The 20,316-nt window shown below is 41.0% G+C and overlaps 1 protein-coding gene across 1 annotated transcript; it reads right to left on the bottom strand.

Moving 5' to 3' along the window:
• Positions 1 to 3,081: 3,081 nt before the first annotated feature.
• TUSC1 (tumor suppressor candidate 1) lies at positions 3,082 to 3,803 on the bottom strand. The gene has a single exon (XM_042913876.1). It carries the CDS (start codon positions 3,801 to 3,803, stop codon positions 3,174 to 3,176), a length of 630 nt encoding a protein of 209 aa, XP_042769810.1. The 3' UTR covers positions 3,082 to 3,173.
• Between the last annotated feature and the right edge of the window lie 16,513 nt (positions 3,804 to 20,316).

Raw genomic sequence — 20,316 nt, forward strand, 5'->3', positions numbered from 1 at the left:
CATTTATTAAAAATTTGGTATTAGTTTCATCATGGCAATACTCATGAATTGGCAAACGTATGTCTAAGACTAAGTAAGAAAAAACATGTTTTCCAGTATTATTCAGTTATAAATATTATAAATATGTTCCAGAAGCTTAGCAAGGACAGATTGTTCCATGAAGTACTCATTCCATATTACTTTGACTTAAATCCTAATTTTTTACAGAGAAAACGATAAAGTATAGTTTTGTGAATAGCAGCCATAAAAAATGGTGTTAAAAAATGTCTATCTTGTGGCACCGGGGTGGTTCAGTTGGTGAAGCATCGGACTCTTGATTTTGCCTCAGGTTACAGTCTCACAGTTAGTGGGATCGAGCCCCACATCTAGCTCTGTGCTGACAGCATGGATCCTGCTTGGGATCCTCTCTGTCCCTCTCTGTCCCTCCCCTGCTGGTATACTCTAAGTAAATAAATAAACTTAAAAAAATATTTAAAAACACCCCCTATCCTTCTTACTAAATTTGTTTGCTAATGTGACATATTTTTGTTGCTCATTTCTATAAATTATAAGCCCTCTTCATTGCACAGCAAATTATGAAAATAAAACATCAAGGTATGATAATGTGAAGTTTTAGTTTATTTTTAGATTGAAATAGATCCTAGATCAAACTTTTCTAAAATCAACTTTACCCATTTCTTGAGTAGGCACATATTTTGATATCACAAAACATCTTTTATACTGTTACATGATGCTTCATTAGTTATCAGCAGAGAATTTCAACAAAGTTGAAATATGTATTAGCCTTAACCCATCTTCTGGGGCAATTTGGTTTCAGAATTTTTTCAGGAATTATGCTCAAAGTTGTCCTCACTTTTGTGTACATGTGCCTCATTATTTTACATTTTTTTCACCACACTTACATTGTACATGATTTTAAGACAAAAGGTGCTTAAAAACTATGTAAGTAAGCTAAACATTTTGCTTGGTTTTTGAATATTCCTAATTTTGCTACAAGTTGAAAATAGTTTTGACGCATTATTCCCTTAGTATATAGGGCTTTATCTCCTCTATTTATTTACAAGGAGTGAAAACTGTCAACTCAGTGAAAGAATATATTTCTCTGCTAATATAAAATCATATAGGAGCAAAATACAGAAGGCAAAGTGTCAGTACAATACGCATTTACAACTTTCACATTTTAGATTATAATTCTCATTGATAGACCACTTATTTTGAAGCAGGCATTTTACATATACATCTCAATAAATGTTTTATATTTTGAGGTAGATGTTATGTTCGTTTTAATGATGAGAAAACTAAGGCTTAGAGAGATTAACTAATCTAAACCCAAAGTCACAGTTAAGTAGCAATAGGGATAATAGGCTTTTTTCCTATTCTTCAATACCTCCTGACTCCTAAAACTATTTTCTTTCACTATTAGAAAATAAAGTAAAAGTGACGAGATACTTTTCATGTACCTACCTATTCTCAGCAAGATTCTTCTCATATTTTTCGGCTCTACGGGACGATTTTAACATTGACAACTAAATATCAACTACCTTTAACCAAACTGCACAAAAAGTCTTCAAAACCCAGGAATAGAAAAGTCAAAAAACTACTTTTCTTGGTACCTTTTTTTTTTTTTTTTTTTTTTTTTTTTTTAATGTTTATTTATTTTTGAGACAGAGAGAGACAGAGCATGAACGGGGGAGGGGCAGAGAGAGAGGGAGACACAGAGTCGGAAACAGGCTCCAGGCTCCGAGCCATCAGCCCAGAGCCTGACGCGGGGCTCGAACTCACGAACCGTGAGATCGTGACCTGAGCTGAAGTCGGACGCTCATCCGACTGAGCCACCCAGGCGCCCCTCTTGGTACCTTTTTTGGCAACATATATATTTGAAACTTTTAGGGTATCTCACAAATAAAACAACTCTACCTTATGACTTAATCTCTAGCTCTAACAAAAACTTCCCATTTTTTTTTTCTTCAACTGATGTTTTCCATCACTTAAACACTGTATTATACCTATGATTTTTCTGTGGTACAATGGTACCCTCTTCACTACTTAGTCAGCAAAAGTGCCTACCCAATAAAATGCAAATAAGTGAAATCAGAACTTTCGTTGTTAAAATCAGCCTTTTTTTTTTTTTTTTTTTTTTTTTTTTTGCCAATGAAACCACAATTGAGACTAAATCGCTTTGGAGCCTTCTGATACACAAATAACTTACAACTTCTTAAAATTATTAAATGAAGAAGGCAAAGTTGCTGTTCACCGACTATGCTCTAATGCCTAAAATGTAATAAAAATTAGATTATCTAATCTTTATTTGAAACGATCACTTACATAAAGCGAAAACGATAGCTTACAACAAATAACTAGTCAGTAAAACGTAAAATTTATACAGATCATGTATGTTTCTTAAACATGTGTAAAAATCTAACACTTCAAATAATAGTTGTGGGATGTTTCTCGGTAATTTTAATGCACCAGATTTATTTACCAATTTAAAGGATCACTTATAGGCATATACTTTAAAAATTCCCTGGGGGTAAACATATCGGTATATAATAGATGTTTAAGGACTAGAGCAGGCGCAGACATAGAGTTCCTAAGTAATAAATATCACTTTTTAAATAAAAAGGTGGTACTTTATAGGATATCCAAGTAATACCGACTTATAAAAGCAAGTGTTGGCCACATAAATGATAATGGCTGGAGGTTTTAGGGGACTTAAATATGAACAACAAATTCAACCAACTCTAAACGCATTATTCATTCCTCAAAGAAACAAAAAAAAAAAAAAAAAAAAGGGAACAAGAAAGAGAAAAACCCAAAACAGAAGAGGTCCTCACAGCCCTTGAAAAGTTCAGGCATTGGGAAGTGTTGACGGGCACCCGTTTCTTGTTGTAAAACCCGCCCCTCCGTTTCTAGGCCTCAACCCATGGAAACCACCAGGCGCGAGAAGCAGGTGTTCTGCAGGGTTGGGGAGGCTCCAGGGGGCCGCGCACCCTCTCAACCTTGGCGGATGGACGCCAAGTCCAACTGGGCAGCGTGGGGCGGCAGGCTGCAGGCAGCGGGCTCAGCGGTCCAGTCCCGCGGCGCAGGGCCCGGGGCGTTGCTAGGCGGGGGAGCCGCGGGCGAAGAAGGAGGGGCCGCGCGAGGCTCCGCCTCTCGCCGGCCGCGGCCTCCGGCTACAGCCAGGGCTCTGGGGGATCCGGGTCCGGGGCTCGCAGGCCCGACTCCAGTGCGCGCAAAGGCGGCTCGTCCTTGTCGCCACGCGGGCGCGGCCCCCGCTGCTCGAGGTGCAGCTGCAGCAGGGCCCGGCGGTACATGGCCTCCAGCTTCTCGAGCCGGGCTCTCAGGGCCCTGGGGCTGCCAGGCTCGTCCTCGAGGCCGTCGCCTCTCTCCCTCCGGTTCGTGCCGGCCTCCTCGGGGCCCGGGGTGGCCCCGGCCGCCTCCGCGGCCGCCCCGTCGCCGCCCTCGCCGGGAAGCCGCAAGGCCTGACGGAAGAGGCTGCGGTTCTCGCGCTTCAGCCGCCTGTTTTCAAGCCGCAGCCGGGCGTTCTCCTCGCGCAGCCGCGCGTTCTGCCGGTCCCGCTCGTCCCGCGCGCGGATGGCCTCCAGGTGGCTCGCCGCCAGGTCTGCGAACCGCTCCTCCAGCTGCTGTCGGGCGCCGCCCGCACGGCCTCGCCAGCCCACGCCGCCTCCGATGCCGCTACCCCCACGAGCCCGGCCCGGGCGGCCCTGCCCGTGGCTGTCCCCGCCGCCGTCCCCGCCGCCGCAGCTCCCGCGCCTGGTGGCGCCACCACGCATGCGCCACATCGGTCCTGTCCCAGCCGCGCCGCCTGCGCCGGGGGCCGAGGGGCTGGCGCCGCGGCGCGGGCGAGTTCGGGGCCCGGCGGGGCGGCCGGGGCCACAGCGGAGTTGGGAGAGGAGGTGGCGGGCGGCGGCTGCTGGCTTGGGGCCAGAGGGGGCCGGGAATTTGCCCGGCCTGAGGCGTGTCTTGTCTCCTGCGGTGGAGCTGCCCCCTGGGCCTGCGATCCGCGGCCAGCTCACACACAATGCCCCCGGGGAGCGCTTTGCTGCTCAGCCCTCTGGCAGAGCGGGGGGGGGGAAAAGCGTGTAGCCTCAGCTGAGTTCTGCTGGGCGCTTCCGTGCAGGCCTGGGCACTGCAGGAACCAGCCGGCCTCGCCCTGCAATCCAACGCAACCACCAGTGGTTACCTTCCTCCTTGCACGACAGTCTCAAAACAAATAATAATAATGAAATGGTGAGTTCTGAAACAGACATGGGCAAGTTGAAAAGATGTAACTACATTTAGAACACAGCGTTTTAACCCTCCTCTAAGGTCAATAAGCATTGAATGGAATTGAGTGAGCACCTGTCATGAGGACCTCAAGTGGGAACAGGCATCTCTCAAAACAATATAGGCTAGTCCCAATTTGTGAACAGCCAGTACTCCACACTGCAAATTGTTTGCAACTCTATAGAAACTAGGTTATAATTAGTTGTTTTGTTCAGGCCGGGCCACAAAACCTAGGAAACTCCAAATGTGCTTTCTATTCTTTCAAGAAACTGAATACAAAGTAAGTTCCAAAATACCTGGTGACAGGTGGATACAACTTATTGAATTACATTCCTTAGTTTTAAGGGACTCAAGTTGTAAAATAACTGAATCATTGCAAAGTAAATTCCGGAAAAGACGCTGATGCCAGGATCTCATGGCAGAGAGAGGTGGTAGCAAGAATATTTTCAACAAGATCTCAGGTAAGTCTTAGATGCACAAACCATTGGAACATGTAGATTAACAAAAAGAGCATATATGACACATTTACAGAGCTGGGGTTTTCACTGAACCGCACAAATAAAAATTAATAAGTAACAGGGGCAAATAGTTAATCAAGTTTTTGTAATTGACCATTGTAATGAACCATACCCGGTTTCCTAAAGAACCCTGATCCTTGTTGTGTTAGAAAGCTTCCATGACCGCCTCCCTACCCCTGACTCAACCCCAAAGTACTATCTTTAGCTTTGTAAAATTAATGAAGTAAACGTAAAATATGAAAAGTAGGTAAAACTGATTAAGCAGAAGATCTAGTAAAATTGTCAACCTGTTCAATATATTTAAACGATGACTAATCTGATTATACATGTATCGTCCTGACAGAATCCATTAATACTAGTCTTCTAAGTCAGACATGTGGTATATATAACTGTATTTATCTTACTAAAAGAAAAGAAGGAAGAGAGGAAAGGACAGAACAGAACAAAAAAGGAAAAAAAAATATATAGGGGATGATCCAACCAAAAGCTATCAATAACAGTCATGGAAGTTACTGGTACATAGCAATGAACATTACATTATTTTTAAATACAGCCACACAAACTTAATAAAATGCTTCTACCTGTTATTTTTTGTTAGTAGTCCGCATGTGAAAATATTTTTGCAAGAATAATATAAGGCATATGTGAAAATAAAATGGAAAAAATCTTAGAGAAAAAAATTATGGAAATGATAAAATTTAGAAAAAAATTCAGGGTTTTAGCAGTTCCTAAGAGAATACAGAAAAATATGTAAGCTCTTAATTAGAAAAAAAAAAAATATGAGAGAGACCTGTGCTATAAGAATGGGCGTTTCTAACCAGTAAAATTACTTGCTTACCAAATCAGAAAAAAGTGTCAAAGGATATAGATTGCTCTTTCCTCACTTTATATGCACTGTCCTTTAAGCTACTTTTACTCAAAAAAAACCAGGTAAGATTTCTCCTTTAATAAATTTGATAGTTTTATAAATTAAAAAATAATGGGGTGCCTGGGTGGCTAGGTCAGTTAAAGGTCTGACTTGGGCTTAGGTCATGATATCATGGCTCATGAGTTTGACCCCTGTGTTGGGGCCTGTGCTGACAGCTCAGAGCCTGGAGCCTGCTTCCGATTCTGTCTCCCTCTCTCTGCCCACCCTCTGTTCACACTTTGTCTCTTTCTCTCTCAAAAATTATAAGATAAACATTAAAAAAAAATTCTTTTAATAAAAAAATAAAAATAGGGGCACCTAATGGCTCAGTTGGTTAAGCGTCCAACTTCGGCTCAGGTCATAATCCAGTGGTTCTGAGTTCGAGCCCTGCTTCGGGCTCTGTGCTGACAGATCAGAGCCTGGAGTCTGCTTCAGGTTCTGTGTCTCCCTCTCTCTCTGCCCTTCCCTGCTCGTACACTGTCTCTATCTGCCTCTCAAAAATAAATAAGCATTAAAAAAATTTTTAAATAAAAAAATAAATAAAATATACTCACCATGGCACTTCCAGCAGGGCTGGAAGGGCCCAAATATGGACCCTGACCAGAATTAAAACAATGACTGCTTTCCATTCAGGAAAAAATAATAATAATAATAAAATGTAAACTCCAATAGACCATTTGCATGTTGTGTTTACAAACTCTAAGGCTGAAGATTATTCCTTTAAAATTACGAAATTTAGAGTAAAAGAGCAGAAAAATGCAAATAAGTCACTTAGAGTTCTTGATTCTGCTACTTCCCTGAAACTACTACTTTTTCTTTTTACTTCTTTTTCATATTAAGAGGATTTTGTATTTAGCTTTTTTGTTTCCTCTTCTAGTTTCACTGCCTACTCTATAATTACTGAACTTGAATTTAATTTTAAAAAGTATTGTCCCTCCTGTCTTAGGTAAGGAAAAAGATCAACAGATGAGGTTATGATCACTGTGCTTCTTAACACAAGGCTTTAAATCAATATTTTTGTAAATACTGTGGTTGAGAAAAGCTAGGTCAGCAAGTCAGAGTGGCACTGCTTTTTGCCTTACAAGTCATGTGTCTATTTTAGGATTTCTCAAAACCAGCTCTGATTGACAGCTGTTAAGTTTACTGCCCCCTTTCTCCCTTCCTCCAAAAAATTTCTTCTTTCCATACATGGTAACTGTTCTATATTTCTAGGTGTGTGCTTGAGAAAGAGGCCCCATGATATATACAGTTTATTTCTTGCATCCCTAGTTAATTTCTAAGATGTTTTAGCATCAAGCTGTACTCATTTGTCACTCGTTTCTCAATTTCGAATCACATTTCTTATAAAATGAGTCATACCTTAAGGTGCTTTATGGCACATTCGCGTAGGGACAAGTAGTGTTATATCCAGTATCTCCCTGCTTCCACTCTGCTTAAAACATTTGATAATACCACTCCAAATGAATTTTGGTTAACAACTTCATCAAGTTCAATTACATAACACTGTTGAACTCCTTAGTCTGGCAGTTATGGCTAATCTGGATGCCCTGGGTGTTTCTGTACTTACCCTCTATTACTCCTCTGCTGCTCTATTCACTCTCCTACCCAGAGTCATTTTTGCCCTGGAGTTTGGTTGTAATGTACCTTCTGTGGACCGAATTGTGTTCTCCCCAAAATTCATATGGTGAAGCACTAACTACTAATGTGACAGTGTCTGAAATGCACATTTAGGAGGTAATTAGGCTTAAATTTATTTTTTTAATGTTTGTTTATTTTTGATAGAGGGAGCAGGGTAGGGACAGAGAGAGAGAGGGAGACACAGAATCTGAAGCAGCGTCTAGGCTTGAGCTGTCAGCACAGAGCCCGACACAGGGCTTGAACTCATGAATTGTGAGATCATGACCTAAGACGGAGTTGGATTTAACCAACTGAGCCACCCAGGTGCCCTTAGGAGGTAATTAGGTTTAGAGGAAGTTATGAAGGTGAGCCTTTCCTGATGGGATGAGTGCCCATAGAAGAAAAGACATCAGAAAACTTGTACGTGCTCTCTCGCTCGCTCTCGCTCTCTCTCTCTCTCTCTCTCTCTCTCTCTGCCATATAAGCACACAGCCAAATCTATCAAGGCAGACTTTATACTCTACCATTTATACATTATATGGGTTAATACTCCTACTGTTTTACTGGTCTTAGATCCCCTGAATTCAAAGTATTTCCCCATCTTTTAATTTTTTTTTAAGGTTTATTCATTTTTTAGAGACAGAGAGCATGAGGGGGGTGGGGGGCAGGAAGAGAGGGAGACACAGAATCGGAAGCAGGCTCCAGGCTATGAGTTGTCAGCCCAGAACCTGATGTGGGGTCTCGAACTCACAGACGCGGAGATCAAGACCTGAACCGAAGATGGACACCTAACCTAACAGACTGAGCCACCCAGGCGCCCCTCCCCTCTTTTAGACATTGATAAAGTAATGCCCGTTCCAGTGATTTGATGCAGAGGTCTTTTCCTTGTGTTAACATTTCTTGTGCCAGTGGATCTGCAAATAGGATGTAAGTTCCTAAATATGTGTATCTATCTATCTATAGAGACAGATACATAGAGCAAGAGGAAGAGAAAGAGAGTGTGTGTAAGCAAGTGAGTGATACAAATATTTCTGGAACGACTAGGATGTTGAAAGGATTTATGCCTTATTTTCTTATGTAATCTTAAAGGAAGATTTTACCGAGTAAACTGCTAACCACTTAATAGGAAAGGTAACCTATACATCTAGCAGACTGAGCTAACAGAAACTCACCAAGAAAGGTTTGTAGCATGCTGGAATTACTCAGACTGAAATAAGCAGGTTGGTACTGCCTCGTTAATGACTTGTCTTAATATATAGTGGGTCTTTGTATGTACGTTTTTAAATATGTAATAAATGAGAGGTATGGGGTTTGGAGTAAGACATGCATGCCTGGATTTGATCAATATGACAACGCTCCCACCCCAGATATTGGCCTCAGACAGTCTCCTGACACCATAGCTTCCTCATTTACACAAGGGGAATAAAATAGTATCTAGCTCATGGAGTTCTTGTGAGGATCTCTGAACATCTTAAAATAGAGTGAGCCAGCAAGGAGTACTCATAACTGTTGATATTATTATTTTGTAGTTGCTTTATTTTATGAGCTAGCCATTTATAGAATGAATTCTTCTGGATAGCCAGGGCTATTTAAAAACCCTCATCTGAGTTATTTGCCTAAGGAGCCACCCTAAATATAATATGCAGCCCCTTTGCAGATATGATTCTTCTCTCTTGATAGTTCTCATTAAGTGTTTGGGTTTTAAAAATCCATATTTTGTAAGCCCCAGTGTGCTGAAGAGTTTGGTTAATAACATTTTGAGCTTGGTGTTTGCTAATATTCTCTCTAAAGCCTGAGCTGAACATAGTTTATTTTCTAGGAGCAGATTTATTAGGGCAATGAAGAACATATATTGATGCTTGGTAGCATGAATATCCCTTTATTGGAATAATTACTACAGAGTTAGGAATTGGGGATATCGATTGCATTTATTTAGTCTTTTGATATGGACAAAAATATTAAAAGCCATCAAACACTAGCATTGCCCTTTGACAGCATCATTTAATTCTAGCTACAGGGAAAAATTGTGACATAAACAAAAGCTGCATGACTTATCTGTCTTAATTAGGATACTTTCTGCAGTGGGGAAAATACCCTCCTTCCCTCAAATATTATAAAAGCACAAGCCAGATTAATAAAAGAGAGCGAAAGCATTATAGATTAGCAGAAAGTGATGTAGCTGAGGGCAAAAGCTATCTACATGGGATACTTGGCCAAACCAATAGTCCAAAACAGACTTAATAAGATGGAGAATGGCTGGGAAATGTCTTTGTTGGTTCTAAATTAGTGTTGTTTTATGCTATTTGTTTGTAGCTTATCACTATTCCTTAAAGAGTGAGGGCCTGTGCTGTCCACGAGCCACAGGTAGCTATTTAAGTTTAAGTGAATTAAATAAAATTTAAAAACCATTCCCCAGTTATACTAGTTATATTTCAGTTTTTCAGTGGTCACATGTAGCTTAGTGGCTAGCATGATGGATGGAGCAGATATAGAACATTCTCACTGTCACAGAAAGTTCTACTGGAACAATTAGAATATCCTACTTCTTATTCTCATTAGTGGTCTCAACCTTCAGAAAGCCGTGCATAAAATGGTAAGGTAAAAGACAATGCAAGACACCTCTCTGCATATTTACTGCATTTTCTGGATGTTCCATTTCATGCCAATGAAACGAGTTTTCTCATCAACCTTGTATACACAGGGCCATCTTATTCTTGAGCATATGTGACTTAAGATAGTGATTCTGTCTCAGTCCAAGTTCCCCAATCATGTACACATCATTGAAGTTACTGATAGGAGTTTGGGAATAATTTCTAATTGGAACTAAGTTTTTCACAAGCTATTCAGAAAGGGTGCAAAAGACAAATTCTTTAATTTTTCTCCTACCACTGCCTGTCAAACCCATTCTGTCCTCTTTTCCTTCCCTTTCCTTCCCTTGGATAATATGTAAAGAAGATCCATTAGTTTGCAATGATTTCTAAGCATTAATGAACAGTCCTCATTTTCAGATATTAAAAGTCCATTGCAATATAACTTAAAGCTTCCAATGCTCATCCAGTTCACAGCTTCTCATCTCCTAATAGGAGTACCACTACCTGTGCCCCCATCTGGATTAACCAGTCTGCAATGGGAAAGGAGGGTGAAATCCATGTTTACTTTCTTCCATGCTTCACCATCTCACCCTCCTCTAGTTGCTATTTCTAGCTCCTTCAGGGTAGGAATGGGGACAAGATAAAAGTGGGATTAGAGGAAAAGGAAGAAAAATCACAGGTGGCTGATGCTGCCATTTTCTGGCACTGGGTCTTCCAACAGCATGCAAGCCTTTTCTCTCACATGGCACCTTTACAGGCTCTTTGACCACCCCACGTTGATCCTCTGGCACAAATCATTCCCCTTTCTTCACTTTACCTCTAGTGATTCCTGCACAGCCACTTTCTGTAGGGTTGCCTTAGTTCCACAGATACTCCTTCTGGAGAAGTCCTTTAAGAAGGCTAAAGCCAGTTGTATTCCTTGCTTCCCAGGAAGTGGCAATCCCTCTCGCAACAGCCTTGCCATTTTTCTTTGTCATCAAAGTCATCCTCAGCTAACCTTCAACCTTCAGACATATCCAAGGACAGTGTCCCACAAACGCCAAGAGTCTCAAGGCCACTTTCATCACATCCCACATTGTGGAAACATAGGAATATGAGTTTCTGCAGTTCACAGTATATTCTGCTTCTGGCCAAATGTCAGTTTCCATCCTGTGGACTACTCACACTATTTACCTGTGGTTCTTTTGAGGTACTTAGAATATGTAGGGAGGGAGGAACTTGGAAAACCACTGTTTGTTAGACTCTTCAAAGAAGGTCATACTCCTTGGTCTCCTCTCTGATGATGCCATCCTTTTATATACAGGACAATGAACCAGTTTCCCAGTCTCAATTCATGATGAATGTTCTGGATATGGTTCAGCCTCTTTTAGACAAAGAGGCACCTATACTCCATGTGTTTAGTTTGGGCACTTCGCTGAGATGAAGACATGTTCTACCCAATTTCGAACGGAAAACATATCTGTCTTACTGAAGGCTGAACATTCATTTGATCAGGTAGTATTTATTGAAATGTTACAATAAGCCAGTATTTAAATAAAATAAATAAAATAAAAAGCCAGTATTTACTTAAATAAAATAGTTAAAATATGTAAAGTTAGCACACTATAGGAGCTTGAACATGTGTTGCCATTACAGTTATAAACCCTAAAATCACAAACTCAGATTATGCTGGATTCCTATGTCCTTTATTCTTCTCTATGTTTTCACTAAATATCTCACTCAGTCCAATGACCTTATTTTTTTCCTATGCAAGTGATTTCCAAATTTATATCTCAATCCAAAAATTGTACTGAATTCCACCTGCATATGTCAAATTCTCACCTGACATGTCTTGTGACTATGTCAGAGGTATTTCAAACATTTTCAATGTGAAACTCTTAATATGCTACTCTCTCACCTAGCCTGTTTTTCTTCCAGACTCCCCATCTCAGCGAATAGTACTACAACCTATCTGCTTGTTTAAGCCTATCTGTTGGTCTTTGATTCTTCTTTCTTCCTTATCATTCCCACCTCTGGTACCAGATCCACCTCAAGTTGTTTCTTTCCTTCTCTAAAATATATCTTGATTTTTCTCAGCATCTCCTCTGACATCAGATTAATTCAAATTACTCTCATCTATCATCTGGCCTGTGCCTCAACTGCTTCCCTGGTATCAATATTGATCCTCTCAAATCCATGCTCCCCAGAGCTGCCAGTGTAACTCTTTGCCAACATAAATATGAACATGCTGCTCCTCTGCTTAAAACCCTCCAGTCATTTCCCATCATACTACGGATAAGATCCAAAATCCTCATCATGGCTGACAAATTCCTGAATGATCTGTGGTCACTGCTTGCTTCCTAAAATATCCATTTTTGTTGTCTGCTTGTATACATGTACTATCCTCTAGCCATGCTGGGGTTCTTTTAATTCTTAGACCTTGTCAGAATGTTTCTTGCTTTGGAGATGATGAGCATTCATTTCCTTTTAATTGGAACATATTCTTTCTCCACTTTGTGTGGTTGACCTCAAAAACAAAATCCTGTAGATTACAACTTAAATATTCTTTCCATCAAAGTTTTCCTAGATGACAACCATCTTTGTTATCTATATCCCTACCTAGAGCCCTTCAGTTTTTTCATTTCCTTCAGAATGTTGAAAATTAGTTATATTTTATTAATTTTTCAACTAACCTGTAAGTTCCATTTTATTTTTTACTTACTTATTTATTTATTTATTTATTTATTTATTTATTTATTTATGAGAGAGAAAGAGTGGGGGAAGAACAGGGAGGGAGGGAGGGAGGGAGAGAGAGAGAGAGAGAGAGACCTAAGCAGACTCCACTTTTAGCACAGAGCCCAATGTGGAGCTTGACCCCACGGCCCTGGGATCATAACCTGAGGCAAGAGTCAGAGTCAAGAGTCAGACACTCATACATCTGAGCCACCCAGGGAACCCTGTAAGTTCCATTTTAACACTGCCTTTTGTTTATCTATTCCACTAATCTGTAGAATACAAAGAAACATAGACCACATCTGATTTGTTTATGCCTTTATACAATCTAAGATAAAAGAGGTTCTCAATATTAAATAAATGAATGAATCCAGGGACAACCAATAACACTTCCTTCAACTATTATTAAAATTCTTGATTATTGGAGGTTGGAAGATGGCGGCGTAGGAGGACGCTGGGCTCACCACGCGTCCTGCTGATCACTTAGATTCCACCTACACCTGCCTAAATAACCCAGAAAACCGCCAGAGGATTAGCAGAACGGAGTCTCTGGAGCCAAGCGCAGACGAGAGGACCAAGGAAGAGGGTAGGAAAGGCGGCGAGGTGGTGCACACTCCACGGACTGGCGGGAGGGAGCCGGGGCGGAGGGGCCGCTCGAGGGCCAAGCAGAGCCCCTGAGTCTGGCAGGCAAAAGCGGAGGGGCCTGACGGACTGTGTTCCGACAGCAAGCGCGACTTAGCGTCTGGGAGGTCATAAGTTAACAGCTCTGCTCAGAAAGCGGGAAGGCTGGAGGACAAAGGGAGGGAGAGCTGCTGAGCCCCCGGACGACAGAGCTCAGTTTGGTGGGGAACAAAGACGCTCGCCAGCGCCATCTCCCTCGCCCATCCCGCAGCCAAAATCCCAAAGGGAACCAGTTCCTGCCAGGGAACTTGCTCGCTCCGCGCAAACACCCAACTCTGTGCTTCTGCGGAGCCAAACCTCCGGCAGCGGATCTGACTCCCTCCCGCTGCCACAGGGCCCCTCCTGAAGTGGATCACCTAAGGAGAAGCGAGCTAAGCCTGCCCCTCCTGCCACCGTGCACCTTGCCTACCCACCCCAGCTAATACGCCAGATCCCCAGCAACACAAGCCTGGCAGTGTGCAAGTAGCCCAGACGGGCCACGCCACCCCACAGTGAATCCCGCCCCTAGGAGAGGGGAAGAGAAGGCACACGCCAGTCTGACTGTGGCCCCAGCGGTGGGCCGGGGGCAGACATCAGGTCTGACTGCGGCCCCGCCCACCAACTCCAGTTATACACCACAGCACAGGGGAAGTGCCCTGCAGGTCCTCACCACTCCAGGGACTATCCAAAATGACCAAACGGAAGAATTCCCCTCAGAAGAATCTCCAGGAAATAACAACAGCTAATGAACTGATCAAAAAGGATTTAAATAATATAACAGAAAGTGAATTTAGAATAATAGTCATAAAATTAATCGCTGGGCTTGAAAACAGTATAGAGGACAGCAGAGAATCTCTTGCTAGAGAGATCAAGGGACTAAGGAACAGTCACGAGGAACTGAAAAGTGCTTTAAACGAAATGCAAAACAAAATGGAAATGACGACAGCTCGGATTGAAGAGGCAGAGGAGAGAATAGGTGAACTAGAAGATAAAGTTATGGAAAAAGAGGAAGCTGAGAGAAAGAGAGATAAAAAAATCCAGGTGTATGAGGGAAAAATTAGAGAACTAAGTGATACACTAAAAAGAAATACGCATAAGTGGTATCCCAGAGGAGGAAGAGAGAGGGAAAGGTGCTGAAGGGGTACTTGAAGAAATTATAGCTGAGAACTTCCCTGAACTAGGGAAGGAAAAAGGCATTGAAATCCAAGAGGCACAGAGAACTCCCTTCAGACGTAACTTGAATCGATCTTCTGCACGACATATTATAGTGAAACTGGCAAAATACAAGGATAAAGAGAAAATTCTGAAAGCAGCAAGGGATAAACGTGCCCTCACATATAAAGGGAGACCTATAAGACTCGTGACTGATCTCTCTTTTGAAACTTGGCAGGCCAGAAAGGATTGGCACGAGATCGTCAGTGTGCTAAACAGAAAAAATATGCAGCCGAGAATCCTTTATCCAGCAAGTCTGTCATTTAGAATAGAAGGAGAGATAAAGGTCTTCCCAAACAAACAAAAACTGAAGGAATTTGTCACCACTAAACCAGCCCTACAAGAGATCCTAAGGGGGATCCTGTGAGACAAAGTACCAGAGACATCACTACAAGCATAAAACATACAGACATCACAATGACTCTAAACCCGTATCTTTCTATAATAACACTGAATGTAAATGGATTAAATGCGCCAACCAAAAGACATAGGGTATCAGAATGGATACAAAAACAAGACCCATCTATTTGCTGTCTACAAGAGACTCATTTTAGATCTGAGGACACCTTTAGATTGAGAGTGAGGGGATAGAGAACTATTTATCATGCTACTGGAAGCCAAAAGAAAGCTGGAGTAGCCATACTTATATCAGACAAACTAGACTTTAAATTAAAGGCTGTAACAAGAGATGAAGAAGGGCATTATATAATAATCACAGGGTCTATCCATCAGGAAGAGCTAACAATTATAAATGTCTATGCGCCGAATACTGGAGCCCCCAAATATATAAAACAATTACTCACAAACATAAGCAACCTTATTGATAAGAATGTGGTCATTGCAGGGGACTTTAACACCCCACTTACAGAAATGGATAGATCATCTAGACACACGGTCAATAAAGAAACAAGGGCCCTGAATGATACATTGGATCAGATGGACTTGACAGATATATTTAGAACTCTGCATCCCAAAGCAACAGAATGTACTTTCTTCTCGAGTGCACATGGAACATTCTCCAAGATAGATCATATACTGGGTCACAAAACAGCCCTTCCTAAGTTTACAAGAATTGAAATCATACCATGCATACTTTCAGACCACAATGCTATGAAGCTTGAAATCAACCACAGGAAAAAGCCTGGAAAACCTCCAAAAGCATGGAGGTTAAAGAACACCCTACTAAAGAATGAGTGGGTCAACCAGGCAATTAGAGAAGAAATTAAAAAATATATGGAAACAAACGAAAATGAAAATACAACAATCCAAACGCTTTGGGACGCAGCGAAGGCAGTCCTGAGAGGAAAATACATTGCAATCCAGGCCTATCTCAAGAAACAAGAAAAATCCCAAATACAAAATCTAACAGCACACCTAAAGGAAATAGAAGCAGAACAGCAAAGGCAGCCTAAACCCAGCAGAAGAAGAGAAATAATAAAGATCAGAGCAGAAATAAACAATATAGAATCTAAAAAAACTGTAGAGCAGATCAATGAAACCAAGAGTTGGTTTTTTGAAAAAATAAACAAAATTGACAAACCTCTAGCCAGGCTTCTCAAAAAGACAAGGGAGATGACTCAAATAGATAAAATCATGAATGAAAATGGAATGATTACAACCAATCCCTCAGAGATACAAACAATTATCAGGGAATACTATGAAAAATTATATGCCAGCAAATTGGACAACCTGGAAGAAATGGACAAATTCCTAAACACCCACACTCTTCCAAAACTCAATCAGGAGGAAATAGAAAGCTTGAACAGACCCATAACCAATTGGTTATCAAAAATCTCCCAACAAATAAGAGTCCAGGACCAGATGGCTTCCCAGGGGAGTTCTACCAGACGTTTAAAGCAGAGATAATACCTATCCTTCTCAAGCTATTCCAAGAAATAGAAAGGGAAGGAAAACTTCCAGACTCATTCTATGAAGCCAGTATTACTTTGATTCCTAAACCAGACAGAGACCCAGTAAAAAAAGAGAACTACAGGCCAATATCCCTGATGAATATGGATGCAAAAATTCTCAATAAGATACTAGCAAATCGAATTCAACAGCATATAAAAAGAATTATTCACCATGATCAAGTGGGATTCATTCCTGGGATGCAGGGCTGGTTCAACATTCGCAAATCAATCAACGTGATACATCACATTAATAAAAAAAAAGAGAAGAACCATATGATCCTGTCAATCGATGCAGAAAAGGCCTTTGACAAAATCCAGCACCCTTTCTTAATAAAAACCCTTGAGAAAGTCGGGATAGAAGGAACATACTTAAAGATCATAAAGGCCATTTATGAAAAGCCCACAGCTAACATCATCCTCAATGGGGAAAAACTGAGAGCTTTTTCCCTGAGATCAGGAACACGACAGGGATGTCCACTCTCACCGCTGTTGTTTACTATAGTGTTGGAAGTTCTAGCATCAGCAATCAGACAACAAAAGGAAATCAAAGGCATCAAAATTGGCAAAGATGAAGTCAAGCTTTAGCTTTTTGCAGATGACATGATATTATACATGGAAAATCTGATAGACTCCACCAAAAGTCTGCTAGAACTGATACATGAATTCAGCAAAGTTGCAGGATACAAAATCAATGTACAGAAATCAGTTGCATTCTTATACACTAACAATGAAGCAACAGAAAGACAAATAAAGAAACTGATCCCATTCACAATTGCACCAAGAAGCATAAAATACCTAGGAATAAATCTAACCAAAGATGTAAAAGATCTGTATGCTGAAAACTATAGAAAGCTTATGAAGGTAATTGAAGAAGATATAAAGAAATGGAAAGACATTCCCTGCTCATGGATTGGAAGAATACATATTGTCAAAATGTCAATATTGCCCAAAGCTATCTACACATTCAATGCAATCCCAATCAAAATTGCACTAGCATTCTTCTCGAAACTAGAACAAGCCATCCTAAAATTCATATGGAACCACAAAAGGCCCCGAATAGCCAAAGTCATTTTGAAGAAGAAGACCAAAGCAGGAGGCATCACAATCCCAAACTTTAGCCTCTACTACAAAGCTTTAATCATCAAGACAGCATGGTATTGGCACAAAAATAGACACATAGACCAATGGAATAGAATAGAAACCCCAGAACTAGACCCACAAACATATGGCCAACTCATCTTTGACAAAGCAGGAAAGAACATCCAATGGAAAAAAGACAGTCTCTTTAAAAAATGGTGCTGGGAGAACTGGACAGCAACATGCAGAAGGTTGAAACTAGACCACTTTCTCACACCATTCACAAAAATAAACTCAAAATGGATAAAGGACCTGAATGTGAGACAGGAAACCATCAAAACCCTGGAGGAGAAAGCAGGAAAAGACCTCTCTGACCTCAGCCGTAGCAATCTCTTACTCGACACATCCCCAAAGGCTAGGGAATTAAAAGCAAAAATGAATTACTGGGACCTTATGAAGACAAAAACTTCTGTACAGCAAAGGAAACAGCCAACAAAACTAAAAGGCAACCAACTGAATGGGAAAAGATATTTGCAAATGACATATCAGACAAAGGGCTAGTATCCAAAATCTATAAAGAGCTCACCAAACTCCACACCCGAAAAACAAATAACCCAGTGAAGAAATGGGCAGAAAACATGAATAGACACTTCTCTATAGAAGACATCCGGATGACCAACAGGCACATGAAAAGATTGTCAAAGTCGCTCCTTATCAGGGAAATACAAATCAAAACCACACTCAGATATCACCTCACGCCAGTCAGAGTGGCCAAAATGAACAAATCAGGAGACTATAGATGCTGGAGAGGATGTGGAGAAATGGGAACCCTCTTGCACTGTTGGTGGGAATGCAAATTGGTGCAGCCGGTCTGGAAAGCAGTGTGGAGGTTCCTCAGAAAATTAAAAATAGACCTACCCTATGACCCAGCAATAGCACTGCTAGGAATTTACCCAAGGGATACAGGAGTACTGATGCATAGGGGCACTTGTACCCCAATGTTTATAGCAGCACTCTCAACAATAGCCAAATCATGGAAAGAGCCTAAATGTCCATCAACTGATGAATGGATAAAGAAGTTTTGGTTTATATACACAATGGAGTACTACGTGGCAATGAGAAAGAATGAAATATGGCCTTTTGTAGCAACGTGGATGGAACTGGAGAGTGTGATGCTAAGTGAAATAAGCCATACAGAGAAAGACAGATACCATATGTTTTCACTCTTATGTGGATCCTGAGAAACTTAACAGAGACCCATGGGGGAGGGGAAGGAAAAAAAAAAAAAAAGAGATTAGAGTGGGAGAGAGCCAAAGCATAGGAGACTGTTAAAAACTGAGAACAAACTGAGGGTTGATGAGGGGTGGGAGGGAGGGGAGGGTGGGTGATGGGTATTGAGGAGGGCACCTTTTGGGATGAGCATTGGGTGTTGTATGGAAACCAATTTGACAATAAATTTCATATATTGAAAAAAAATCTTGATTATTAAAAATAAAGTTATTATTGAATTAATTTGTACTAGGTTTAAGTGTTCTTTTTTTTAAATTTTTTTAAATGTTTTTATTTATTTTGAGACAGAGAGGCAGAGCATGAGCAGGGGAGGGGCAGAGAGAGAGGGAGACACAACATCCGAAGCAGGCTCCAGGCATTGAGCTGTCAGCACAGTGCCCAAGGTGGGGCTCAAACTCACAGACTGTGAGATCATGACCTGAGCTGAAGTCGGACGCTTAACCGACTGAGCCACCCAGGCGCCCCAGGCTTAAGTTTTCCAAATATTAGGAAAATAAAAGGACTTTGGAGTTCAAATGTTGATAAATCATGGCTTAATTTAATAATATCTGCAGGAAATATCCAGATTTAGAGAGAGATTCACCAAGGAGAGACACCAATCTATCAATTGATAGAGCTTAGTTTAGAATAAAACAAGACTTGGGAGAAAATACTATAGCGTTGACTTAGCACTTTTAAAAACATTTAAGTTTAGGGAACTGATTCTACACAGTGTTTTTCTAGTCCAAAAGCAACTGTAGTCTTAAGACAAAGAAAAAGAAAACTCACAAGCAAACAAACAAAACCACCTTGTATTTTCTTTTTTTTTTTTTTAAGATTTTATTTTTCATAGGAAATCTCTATTCCCAACATGGGGCTTGAACTTATGACCCAAGACCAAGAGTCACATGTTCCACTGACTGAGCCAGCCAGGCACCCCCAACCTGTATATATTTCCAATCATATCCTGTACAATGGATTCTTCCCATGATGAAACCTGAGACAGTAGTTAAGAGGGAACTCTGGCCAACAGACCAGCAGCTAGAATATTTTTAAAAACAAAAACAAAAAAACTGCAGACTTAGAAATAGGCAACAAATGTGGCAAATGTAGTAGGTGGAGTTAATTACCTATGACTCCCTAAGAACACTGGGAAGATACAATAATCCAGCCACCACTTTATAGTTAAATGGAAACCATATCAAAGAGTTCACCAGTGATTATTTACACCGAGAGAAAAGTATTTGTATGAGATTATGTAGAAGCAAAGAAGAAGTGGTAGAGAAGTGTGTTCCTCAAAAGCGAATAATGGAATGGAAAAAGGACATCAAAAATGTGTGCATCTGAACTGGGGGCCACAGAAGGGAGAAAGAAAGTTAGAAGCTGGTACTGTAAAATACTAGGTTGTAATTTTTCTTGAGTACATTTCGGCTAGAACAGAAATGCCAATTTCCTAGGATATAGTCCAGAAGTTCAGATGGTTGAAGTTCAATAAGCTACTTTATTTATTTATTATTTGTTTATTTATTTATTTAATCTTAGAGAGCATGTGTGCA

The sequence above is a fragment of the Panthera leo genome, chromosome D4 (assembly GCF_018350215.1).
Source record: "Panthera leo isolate Ple1 chromosome D4, P.leo_Ple1_pat1.1, whole genome shotgun sequence".
In the NCBI taxonomy this organism is placed as follows: Eukaryota; Metazoa; Chordata; class Mammalia; order Carnivora; family Felidae; genus Panthera; species Panthera leo.